This window comes from Haliotis rufescens, unplaced genomic scaffold (assembly GCF_023055435.1).
Source record: "Haliotis rufescens isolate VD_foot unplaced genomic scaffold, xgHalRufe1.0.p SCAF_15, whole genome shotgun sequence".
NCBI lineage: Eukaryota > Metazoa > Mollusca > Gastropoda > Lepetellida > Haliotidae > Haliotis > Haliotis rufescens.
The window spans coordinates 7,614,154-7,627,318 of NW_025963835.1; the positions used below are offsets into that span (position 1 = coordinate 7,614,154).

Here is a 13,165-nt window from a genome sequence, read left to right on the forward strand (position 1 = left end):
TCATGTCCACATCTATTTTTATTGAAATATATCCTATTAAGTTGATAATGTCATAACGTTCATAATTTTCAAGATGACAGTACAGCTTTCGTGACATGCTACAAACTTCCTGCTCCAAGAAACTCACTGGACCTCCTCTCCCTCCCGAACTGTTTGGCGCCATTAAACAACGTCATACACTTCCCCTTCTCCAACACACCTGTCGGGGAACAGATCCAGGGATCATTTGTGACGTTCTGCCAGTTGAGTAACGTATTCTGCATGTTGGTGAACACATCCCTGTACTCAGATGTGTACGCCAAGTTGATCAGTTCCATAGGGTCACTGTCAAGGTGGAACAGTTCCCATTGGTCTCTGTAGTAGTAGTGCTCTAGATCTCTGAACCAACCTGTCTTCTGTCCAGCCATGGTCTTGTTGATGATCTCAAGGTAGGAAGGCGACTGGTAGCAATCGACGGCGATCGGATACGGAGCTTCAAAGTTTAAATTGTGGATGAGCTTCCACGTCGTGGTCCGGAGAACTCTCATGGGGTAGTACATGGTGACTTCGTGCAGGTCATGACTAGAGAAGACGTAGGTGAAGTCTTCCGCCGTGGTGTCGGGGTTGACAGTCACTGGGAGGAGGGACTTGCCGGTCAGCTGCACCTTCCTGCCCAGCATGTTGTACTGAGGGTAGTTCACGCCAAACCAGTCGAGTATCGTTGGCGTAAAGTCCATAGTGCTACCGAGGGCGTCAGATACCTTCAAGCAAACATTCATATAAATCACAGAATTATATAGTGGACACCTTTCCATATTGTGCATTCTGCTTGAGGATTCTATTCTTGACCCAGGTTTGATTTTCAAGCTTACTGTGCCCCAAGACTCCTCCCTGTGTAGAGTCGAGGGACGCATCGCAGACCACCCCACCCAATCCGCAGGTGTGATCATCAAGCTTACTGTGCCCCAAGACTCCTCCATGTGTAGAGTCGAGGAAAGCATCGCAGACCACCCCACCCAATCCCCAGGTGTGATCATCAAGCTTACTGTGCCCCAAGACTCCTCCCTGTGTAGAGTCGAGGAAAGCATCGCAGACCACCCAACCCAATCACCAGGTGTGATCATCAAGCTTACTGTGCCCTTAGACTCCTCCATGTGTAGAGTCGGGGAAAGCATCGCAGACCACCCCACCCAATTCCCCAGGTGTGATCATCAAGCTTACTGTGCCCCAAGACTCCTCCCTGTGTAGAGTCGAGGAAAGCATCGCAGACCACCCCACCCAATCACCAGGTGTGATCATCAAGCTTTCTGTGCCCCAAGACTCCTCCCTGTGTAGAGTCGGGGAAAGCATCGCAGACCACCCAACCCAATCCCCAGGTGTGATCATCAAGCTAACTGTGCCCCAAGACTCCTCCCTGTGTAGAGTCGAGGAAAGCATTGCAGACCACCCCACCCAATCACCAGGTGTGATCATCAAGCTTGCTGTGCCCCAAAACTCCTCCCTGTGAAGAGTCGAAGAAAGCATCGCAGACCACCCCACCCAATCACCAGGTGTGATCATCAAGCTTACTGTGCCCCAAGACTCCTCCCTGTGTAGAGTCGGGGAAAGCATCGCAGACCTTCCAACCCAATCACCAGGTGTGATCATCAAGCTTACTGTGCCCCAAGACTCCTCCCTGTGTAGAGTCGGGGAAAGCATCGCAGACCACCCCACCCAATCCCCAGGTGTGATCATCAAGCTTACTGTGCCCCAAGACTCCTTGTGTAGAGGCGATGAGATCATCATAGGCTCCCCCTGCCCCGGGTCATACAGGTTGGTCTTGGCGCCAGGGAAGGGAATACCGTTGTCTGCCGTGTAGAGGATGAGAGTGTCGTTCATGTGACCTGCGGCTTCCAACTCGCCCAAAAACAACCCAATACCTGATATAAAACGAATGTATTGTATTACCTGGAGTATGTTAAAGGGTTTTACTAATCTTATAATATGAGTACAGGGAATATTTCAGTGATTATGTTATCCCTGGACATTTTAGATATTATCATTATTCCCTGTCTTCTATCTGTATACATTGGTCTATCCTGCTGTACGCAGTGTACATAAACTATTACTGTACAGGTATCTGTATACACCTTGGTCTATCCGCGCGTACATGGTGCACGTACATTATTACTCTACCTCCTCCTGTAGATGCCGTGGTCAATCCTCTTGTTCGTGGGGTACATAAACTGTTACTATCTATCTGTCCGTCTGTCCGTTCGTCCGTCCGTCCGTCCGTCCGTCCGTCCGTCCGTCTGTCTGTCTGTCTGTCTGTCTGTCTGTCTGTCTATGATTATACCTGGGTCCATCCAGCTGTACAACTACATCTATGTATATATACGTTGGTTTATCCTGCTGTACGTGGCGTACATAAACCATTACTGTCCATCTATCTATATAAATTGTGGTCCGTCCTATAGGTATTGTACATAAACTACTAGTATTACAGTCCATCTAGCTATATAAATTGTGGTCCGTCCTATAGGTATTGTACATAAACCATTACTGTCCATCTATCTATATAAATTGTGGTCCGTCCTATAGGTATTGTACATAAACTATTACAGTCCATCTATCTATATAAATTGTGGTCCTTCCTATAGGTATTGTACATAAACTATTACAGTCGATCTATCTATATAAATTGTGGTCCGTCCTATGCGTAGTGTACATAAACTATTACAGTCCATCTATCTATATATATTGTGGTCCGTCCTACACGTAGTGTACATAAACTATTACAGTCCATCTATCTATATAAATTGTGGTCCTTCCTATACGTATTGTACATAAACTATTACAGTCGATCTATCTATATAAATTGTGGTCCTTCCTATAGGTATTGTACATAAACTACTAGTATTACAGTCCATCTATCTATATATATTGTGGTCCGTCCTACACGTAGTGTACATAAACTATTACAGTCCATCTATCTATATAAATTGTGGTCCTTCCTATACGTATTGTACATAAACTATTACAGTCCATCTATCTATATAAATTGTGGTCCTTCCTATAGGTATTGTACATAAACTACTAGTATTACAGTCCATCTATCTATATATATTGTGGTCCGTCCTACACGTAGTGTACATAAACTATTACGGTCCATCTATCTATATAAATTGTGGTCCGTCCTATACGTAGTGTACATAATCTATTACGGTCCATCTATCTATATAAAATGTGGTCCGTCCTTTTCGTGGTGTACATAAATTTTTACAGTCCATCTATCTATATATATCCTGGTCCGTCCTATACGTGGTGTACATAAACTATTACATTCCATCTTTTTAATATATATACATATATACTGCACCGCAAAAGAAACGTAGTAAGTAACATTGTATGAAAAGTTGTCATTTAAATATCTGGGTAATTTTTGTCAAAGTTTCTAAAATTTAACATTACCTTGTCCGGAAAAATGAAATTTGATGATTAAAAAAACAAAGCAGATGACAATAAAACCGATCGCCCAAACGCATCATGGCTACGGCCATGGTAACCCGATGAACGTGAGTTCCGTGTAAATTGAAATGCACATGCGTTCCCCCATTTCTTGCCCTATAAAATCCACCCAGTTCGGATAACATTCATTCGTTATTGAATTGCTACCACAGAGAAGAAATCAGTGACGCCAAGCCTCTGGACGATTGAAAGCTGGACAAACCGCTCAGCAAGTAGCCAATGCATTTCAAGACCACGTAAGGACCGTATACAGGCTCCAGTAACGATACTAGACCACCAACACTACAGATGACCGGCCACGCAGTGGAAGACCAAGGGTCACCACCCGATTGTGGGACAGCATCTTCAAGATGCTTTGTTACTGTTACGGAAACTGCTAGACAGATTGACGAGCAAACCTCCACTGTCATTCTGACACCACGTCATCGCCTGGACCGTCTTCAGTGGGCAACACAGCACCAGCATTGGCGCCACCAGCAGAAGAGAAGAGTCCTCCTCTCAGACAAGAGTCGTTACCTTATCTCAACAGCAGATGGCAGAGAGAGAGAGTCTGGCGACGTCGTGGGGAACATTATTCGGATGCTTGTGTTGTTGAGAGAGACCAGTTGGGTGGTCCGAGCATCATGATGTGGGGTGGACTTGGTTTTGCATAGAGAATCGGCCCTGTGGTCTACCAGAACATCGGTCCAGGGAGAGGCAATGGTGTAACAGCAGCTCGGTACATTGAGACCACACGCCATACCTCATTTGGCACGTCGCCGCAACCACGAGTTTCAGCATGATAACGCCTGTGCCCACACTGCGAGAGCAGCAAGAGACTTCCTCCAGCAGAATGGCATCAGAACCATGCAGTGGCCTGCCCTCAGTATCGACGTTGCACGGCAGTCATCAATGCACATGGCGGACACACGAGATACTGACTTGTGATGCAATTTTCTCAGAGACTAGTGTTGTGTTTAACTTTAAGAACATTTGACACTTTAATTTCAACCTTGATGATCAGTTTTGACAAGTTTCATCTTTTTAATATGTCTCAAAGTATGTTTACAGTGTTTGTACAGCTAAGGTTTCTCATATATATATAATACATATCCATGGTGACGTTTCTTTTGCGGTTCAGTATATATATATCGTGGTCCGTCCTGTATGGTGTGTACATAAACTATTACAGGCCATCTATCTATATATACCTTACACTGTACGTGGAGTACAGTAGCAGTAACTGTACATCTATCTATATATACCTTACACTGTACGTGGAGTACAGTAGCAGTAACTGTACATCTATCTATATATACCTTACACTGTACGTGGAGTACAGTAGCAGTAACTGTACATCTATCTATGTATACCTTACACTGTACGTGGAGTACAGTAGCAGTAACTGTACATCTATCTATATATACCTTACACTGTACGTGGAGTACAGTAGCAGTAACTGTACATCTATCTATATATACCTTACACTGTACGTGGAGTACAGTAGCAGTAACTGTACATCTATCTATATATACCTTACACTGTACGTGGAGTACAGTAGCAGTAACTGTACATCTATCTATATATACCTTACACTGTACGTGGAGTACAGTAGCAGTAACTGTACATCTATCTATGTATACCTTACACTGTACGTGGAGTACAGTAGCAGTAACTGTACATCTATCTATGTATACCTTACACTGTACGTGGAGTACAGTAGCAGTAACTGTACATCTATCTATGTATACCTTACACTGTACGTGGAGTACAGTAGCAGTAACTGTACATCTATCTATGTATACCTTACACTGTACGTGGAGTACAGTAGCAGTAACTGTACATCTATCTATATATACCTTACACTGTACGTGGAGTACAGTAGCAGTAACTGTACATCTATCTATGTATACCTTGGTCCATCCTGCTGTACGTAGTGTACATATTCGCCAGGTCCTGCCTGGTGGTGAGCGTGTCCGGCAGAAAGTAAGGAACCTCCACATCTTCCGGCTTGTAGTAAGACGGTGTCCAGTCAGGGATGACCCCCATGCCAGGCTGCCTGTTCCCGAATTTCTCACAGAACTGCCCGTACAGGGGAATGTTGTTACATCGGTGAGGGTCGTGAAAAGCCAGATACAGGAAAAATGGCCTTTTTCAGAAAACACAAACACTTTAATATCTACACTCTTCAAAAAAAGAAACGCATAGGTGTTTTGAGCATTCCAATTAGATTTTTTTCCCAGCAATCGTCATAAAGACAATTCCTATGTTTGATTTACGTTAATCATGTCATGTTTGTTGTGCATTGTGCGCATACACATCTCAGAATGTTTTTTTGTAAACGTTTATTAGCAAAATTGCAAAGGATGCACGGAAATTGCTTTCAGAACACGTTTTCAGCACAATGCACGTGCAAAATGTTGGAAACAAGAGAAGAGACACTGACTATAAAAGACCGTACAAAATTCATAACGGAGATCGAAAAATGCGAAGATTAACTGCAGCTGACCGAAATATCGCCATTGGACGTTTGGAAGCAGGGGAGTCCCAGTCTGCCGTTGCAAGACACTTCGACACTCACCAAAGCACCATATCTCGACTAGGGGATCGATATACCCGCACTAATTCGACTCAAGATCATCCCAGAAGAGGAAGACCAAGAGTGACCACTCCTGCTCAGGATCGGTACATCCGGTTGCATCACCTTCGGAATCGCAAAATTGCAAAGGATGCACGGAAATTGCTTTCAGAACACGTTTTCAGCACAATGCACGTGCAAAGTGTTGGAAACAAGAGTAGAGACACTGACTATAAAAAACCGTACAAAATTCATAAGTTCATTACGAATTGTCTGACGTGAACGGAGATCGAAAAACAACAAACCGATACATAGACCAAATTCTGCGTCCTCACCTCCTCCCAACTTTGGACCGCCAGAGGGAGCTGTTCCAACATGACAACGCTCGGCCCCACACAGCACGTGCAACAGTTTATTTCCTTGTTAATGAGAACATCAATGTCCTTCCATGGCCGTCTAAATCGCCTGATCTCAACCCGAATGAACTTTTGTGGGACGAACTTGATCGACGCGTCCGTCAACGTTACCAGCGCCCCCACACACTGGCACAACTAGCCAACGCCTTACAGGAGAAATGGCAAAGAAGTCCCCACGAAAAAATCCGACGACTTGTGCAATCTGTGCCAAAGAGGTGTCGAGCAGTGACGGCTGCAAGATGTGGTGTGACCAGGTACTGACCATGACGCCCCCTTGTGGCTACACATGTGCAATGACTGAACTGACGTTATGCTAACAATGACAATGCTTTTGTCGATCACTGTGTTTAATTTCATTTGATTGTGTTCACGCATATCATGTGTAGATACTTTTACATCCGCTTAATAAACATCCTTTTTTTAAACTATGCGTTTCTTTTTTTGAAGAGTGTATATAACTAGAAGCGTGACGAGGATGGCAAAACAAATATTATCATCCAAACTGTGGTTCCACAGGCTATATCGCTTGGGTGAGACCAATCAATATTTCCTTGGAGATGTCGCTGCAATAGAAATGCACTACAACGATTTGCAGATCACAGTAACGTCATTGGTTACCAAGACGTCACAATCAAATGAGATCACTACTCTCTCTGCCACTGAAGCAGTCTGTCAACAGAGGGCATTGGCATAACCAGTGATGTCAGGCTTGACGGAAACAGCCGAGATTGCCACTGAAGCTGGTTAGCTATAACGTTTTACACTCATGGCCACGAAGACACTTGTGCTTACTCTTTACAAACTGAAAAAAGTTGGAAATACATATTTGGGATGATAAATAGTATTTCACCCTCGCGTCTTTTGAAATCACGTATTTGAGAAAAGCCAGTAATGAAGAGAGAGAGATGCTTAGTCGTGTTAATGTATTCTCTTTATCAGCATGACCAACACTATTTCACCTACAAGTTAAATCATCATCATCATCATCAGAACAACCTCACCACCAACATCTCACCTGTCATCCTTCTGCTGGAGGAACTGTCTGACGTAGTTCCTCATGTAGGTGATGTTCCTCCCCACCTGGTTCATGTCATTATTCTCCTCCGTCTGGGCATAGTCAAACTTGTACACTGTGTCCGGCGCCACGTGCTTCTTGCCAATGATACCTTAAATGTAGGCATACATTTACATAGTCACAACACGCCCTTGATATGTACGTACCCATTGATACACAAGAACAGTAGCAAGTGAACTTCTTGTCTAATTACCCGTGCGTATTCCAGCTGTGTCCAGTATGACCGGTAAACTCTGGACAGCGTCCAAGGAGCTGAAGTGGTGGGGCTCGTGCTGAAGGCCGTACATGCCGTTCTGATGTTGGGGCAACCCTGTCAGGAGCACGGATCTGACGACAGAATGCTCGGATATACCATGTGTTTGTGTAAACATGGTGCAAGACTGAGCATTCATGTCATACTCTGAGAGAGAACAGGCTAGAACTATATTTTACTCTACTTCATGACAATGTCTGGAATTATAGTGACGAGTTGGTTTAGACACATAAACAACTTTAATACCATTTAAGACGAATTGTTGTTTTCAGATTTATATCTATATTGCATTTCATCGGTGCGATTTTGCAGCAAACGGACTATAGTGTATATCGACCTGTTGTTCATCTCCCTCTCCTTCTTACCTGCTGGGCGAGCAGCTGCTGACGGAGGTGTAGCCATGTTTGAAGACGATACTCCTGGCGGCCAGCTTGTCGAAGTTTGGCGTCTTGCAGGCCGTGTTGTTGTAGGCGCCCATCTGGAAGCCGGCATCGTCACCTAGGGGACCGGTCATTTATAGGGGTGGGTGAGTGAGAGGTTTATGATACATTAATGTGCTGAAAATAATGACCCTCCCGTAATGCTTGTCATATTTTCGGATGACCCTCCCCATGTCATTTTACATTTTTTCATCACCCTTCCTGAACAGACAAAATGCGTAAGCACTTTATTTTAGTAGAAAATGTCCATTTCTTCATGACCCTCTCCAAATATTTGCAGTGTTTTTTGTAACTCTTCCCTAGACACTGTCATATTGTTTTGGTAACCCTCTCCTGTTTCCCTGTGACATAAATGACTATAATAAATGACTTGCCCCTAGGTCATACAGTGAATTCAATCGTCGTTGAACTCTTTTCCACTTGAGAAACACATCGTCATGCTAAAACGGTTTAGCTCTGAACGTATATGCAAATATACTTGTTCCAGAAGCTCCTGGAATATATAATTTTGCCTCTAGTTTTACAACATAAATAGATTATTGGTTGGCTATGATGGATGGAAAAAGCGAAAGGTCGGTTTCTTACCACAACAGATTAACTATATTATCCCCGCGAACTGTGTTTTCGAGTCCCTAAGAAGTATTTCTTATGACCTGTCTAATAACAATCGCTATACACTAAAATTAAGTCTTATGTAACGTATGTGTGTGCGTTGCTCGTAGCTCGAAGCTCGTAGGTTATTGTGTGACCCACTCGCAACTGTTTAATCCCTACCTCTAGGATTACTGTGAGAAGCCCCTAGTTCCCCGTAGCTCGCAAAGTATTGAAACCTAAATACAAACAATCATTCATGCAACATAATGCACTGGCATGTTTGTGACCATGTGTCGAGTACACGCATCACGTTTACCTCCCAGGTCCACCCCTGCCTGCCTGCACCAGCTGCATCTACACAGGTCCACCCCTGCCTGCCTGCACCAGCTGCATCTACACAGGTCCACCCCTGCCTGCCTGCACCAGCTGCATCTACACAGGTCCACCCCTGCCTGCCTGCACCAGCTGCATCTACACAGGTCCACCCCTGCCTGCCTGCACCAGCTGCATCTACACATCAACACGTACTCACCAAATATAAGGACGACATTTTTCTTGGACTCACTGTGGGTGAAATTGACGAGCAGTACGTAAGTTAGAAGTAGTATTTGTAGCGCCCCCATCCCAACAGCTGACATCCCTATCACACAGCTTGCTAGTTATGTCGTCCTACATAGTTATCACAGACAGATATCAAGGCCGTGAAGGTCGTGCAGTTGGATATTGACTCCTACAGATAGGTATGTCATGGTCAGGTCAATATGTTTACGCAACCACGGCTACTACTGAGCTACAGCTACAAAACCAGATGTTACTTTTGTTAAAACTATGAGCCTCATGTTTAAAAAATAAAAAAACACCTTGCTACAGTGTTTTTTTAGGCAAGAATTCGATTAGCGTACATAATTAACACATATTCACAACATCAGCTTTGGCGACACACACAGCTCATCCAGGGTCATGGGGGTAGTTTGTTTCTCCTCAGTGTGACAGCTGTATTTGTGTTGGTTAAATAAACCATAATACATATTGTGGCCACAAGGCAAGTTGACGTAGGATGTTTTCTGTAGAGACTTTAAACATCTTACTGTGTTACGTCGGATTACCAAGTATTCACAAAAATTACCCCAGCCAAACTAGTATCAGATTGTAGTGGGCATTAATATTTCTTCGCTCTCGTGGACACTTGTGGGTTGGCACATGTGCTTTAGCTGGTTGGTGTAGTGTAGGACAGACGATGTGTAAACGTAAATAAAAACAACAAAACCCTTTCCATAACCATAAAAAGCAGAGACAACTGTACGTTTCCGACTATATTGCGAGCATGTGTTTATGAATGCTTACAGGTGATCGTATCCTGTCCCACCGCTGGCATCTGTCACAAACACGTGCAAAGGCAAGTCAGTTGTTCATCTTTAAGAATGATTTAACTATAAATGTTATATAAAGATTGACTAAGGCCATGCATGTTGAGGAGGAGGTTTATTCCCAGCTCAGGTGGATAAATCAGTGGAAGTGAAGTTACTATTTGTTGTTATTGAATCATATCAGATCATTACTATACCTAACGCTCAAGTTAAACTTCTTAGCCAAATTTCCTTGTTTTGATAATGCCAATCCGAGAAGAAATTTTGACTCGTACGCATTAAGAAACAGATCAGCAATGAGGGGAGCAGAATTGGTGCACATGGGGATGCCTACTTCTTGCCTCATTGTCCTATCAAAGGAATCCTAAAAGGGACATTGTCGCGTAGTCGCTCTCTCAAAAACAGGCAAGTGTCAAAAGTAACAAAAATGCGACAATACAACTGACAATGCGACAAATGGTCGAAATGGGGCGTTGTCGCGCTTTTGTTTATTTTGACACCTTTTGCTTGTTTTTTGTAAGGGAGACAACGCGACTTTCCCCAAAGTTCACAGAGATGAGGAACTTCAGCATATGCCATATTGTTTTCTCAGTAAAGATCAAATGCCATTTGCTTTAAGTTTTCGACAAAACTTATCAAATCCGAAGACCATGCCGGCTTATGGTAACATAACACATGTTGACTGTATATTTTACCATGGTGGCCTATGGTAACATAACAAATGTTGACTGTATATCTTACCATGGCGGCTTATGGTTACATAACACATGTTGACTGTTTATTTTACCATGGCGGCCTATGGTAACATAACACATTTTGACTGTATATCTTGCAATGGCGGCTTATGGTAACATAACACATGTTGACTGTATATTTTACCATGCCGGCTTATGGTAACATAACACATGTTGACTGTATATCTTACCATGTCGGCTTATGGTAACATTACAAATGTTGACTGTATATCTTACCATGGCGGCTTATGGTAACATAACACATGTTGACTGTATATTTTACCATGGCGGCTTATGGTAACATAACACATTGTGACTGTTTATTTTACCATGGCGGCCTATGGTAACATAACACATTTTGACTGTATATCTTGCAATGGCGGCTTATGGTAACATAACACATGTTGACTGTATATTTTACCATGGCGGCCTATGTTAATATAACACATGTTGACTGTATATCTTACCATGCCGGCTTATCGTAACATAACACATGTTGACTGTATATCACACAATACCGGCTTATGGTAACATAACACATGTTAACTGTATATCTTACCATGCCGGCTTATCGTAACATAACACATGTTGACTGTATATTTTACCAAGGCGGCCTATGGTAACAAAACACATGTTGACTGTATATCTTACCATGCCGGCTTATGGTAACATAACACATGTTGACTGTATATCATACCATGCCGGCTTATGGTAACATACCACATGTTGACTGTATATCATACCATGCCGGCTTATGGTAACAAAACACACGTTGACTGTATATTTTACCATGATGGTTTATGGTAACATAACACATGTTGACTGTATGTCCTACCATGCCGGGTTATGGTAACATAACACATGTCGACTGTATATCTTACCATGGTGGTTTAAGATACCATAACGCATATTGACTGTATATCATACCATACCGGCTTATGGTAACATAACACATGTTGACTATATATCTTACCATGCCGGCTTATGGTAACATAACACATGTTGACTGTATATTTTACCATGGCGGCCTATGGTAACATACCACATGTTGACTGTATATATTACCATGCCGGCTTATGGTAACATAACACATGTTGACTGTATATTTTACCATGGCGGCCTATGGTAATATAACACATGTTGACTGTATATCTTACCATGCCGGCTTATGGCAACATAGCACATGTTGACTGTATATTTTACCATGCCGGCCTATGGTAACATAACACATGTTGACTGTATATCTTACAATGCCAGCTTATGGTAACATAACATATGTTGACTGTATATCTTACCATGCCGGCTTATAGCAACATAACACATGTTGACTGTATATCACACAATACCGGCTTATGGTAACATAACACATGTTGACTGTATATCTTACCATGCCGGCTTCTCGTAACATAACACATGTTGACTGTATATTTTACCATGGCGGCCTATGGTAACATAACACATATTGACTGTATATCTTACCATGCCGGCTTATGGTAACATAACACATGTTGACTGTATATCATACCATACCGGCTTATGGTAACATAACACATGTTGAGTGTTTATCATACCATGCCGGCTTATGGTAACATAACACACGTTGACTGTATATATATTTTACCATGATGGTTTATGGTAACATAACACATGTTGACTGTATGTCCTACCATGCCGGCTAATGGTAACATAACACATGCTGACTTGATATCATACCATGACGGTTTTATGGTAACATAACACATGTTGACTGTATATCATACCATGCCGGCCTATCGTAACATAACACATGTTGACTGTATATCATACCATGCCGGGTTATGGTAACATAACACATGTTGACTGTATATCTTACCATGGTGGTTTATGATACCATAACGCATGTTGACTGTATATCATACCATACCGGCTTATGGTAACATAACACATGTTGACTGTATATCTTACCATGCCGGCTTATGGTAACATAACACATATTGACTGTATATTTTACCATGGCGGCCTATGGTAACATACCACATGTTGACTGTATATATTACCATGCCGGCTTATGGTTACATAACACATGTTGACTGTATATCATACCATACCGGCTTATGGTAACATAATACATGTTGACTGTATATCATACCATGCCGGCTTATGGTAACATAACACATCTTGACTGTATATTTTACCATGGTGGTTTATGGTAACATAACACATGTTGACTATATATCCTACCATGCCGGCTAATGGTAACATAA

General features: G+C 42.7%; 1 protein-coding gene across 1 annotated transcript; it reads right to left on the reverse strand.

The window, feature by feature from the left end:
* LOC124119286 (N-sulphoglucosamine sulphohydrolase-like) lies at positions 1–9,512 on the reverse strand. The gene is made up of 7 exons (XM_048396100.1): positions 9,354–9,512; positions 8,153–8,285; positions 7,728–7,861; positions 7,475–7,625; positions 5,379–5,614; positions 1,723–1,898; positions 1–740 (listed from the first exon to the last, which is right to left on the reverse strand). The coding sequence occupies exons 1-7, from the start codon at positions 9,457–9,459 to the stop codon at positions 99–101; spliced, it is 1,578 nt and encodes a 525-aa protein (XP_048252057.1). The 5' UTR covers positions 9,460–9,512; the 3' UTR covers positions 1–98.
* Between the last annotated feature and the right edge of the window lie 3,653 nt (positions 9,513–13,165).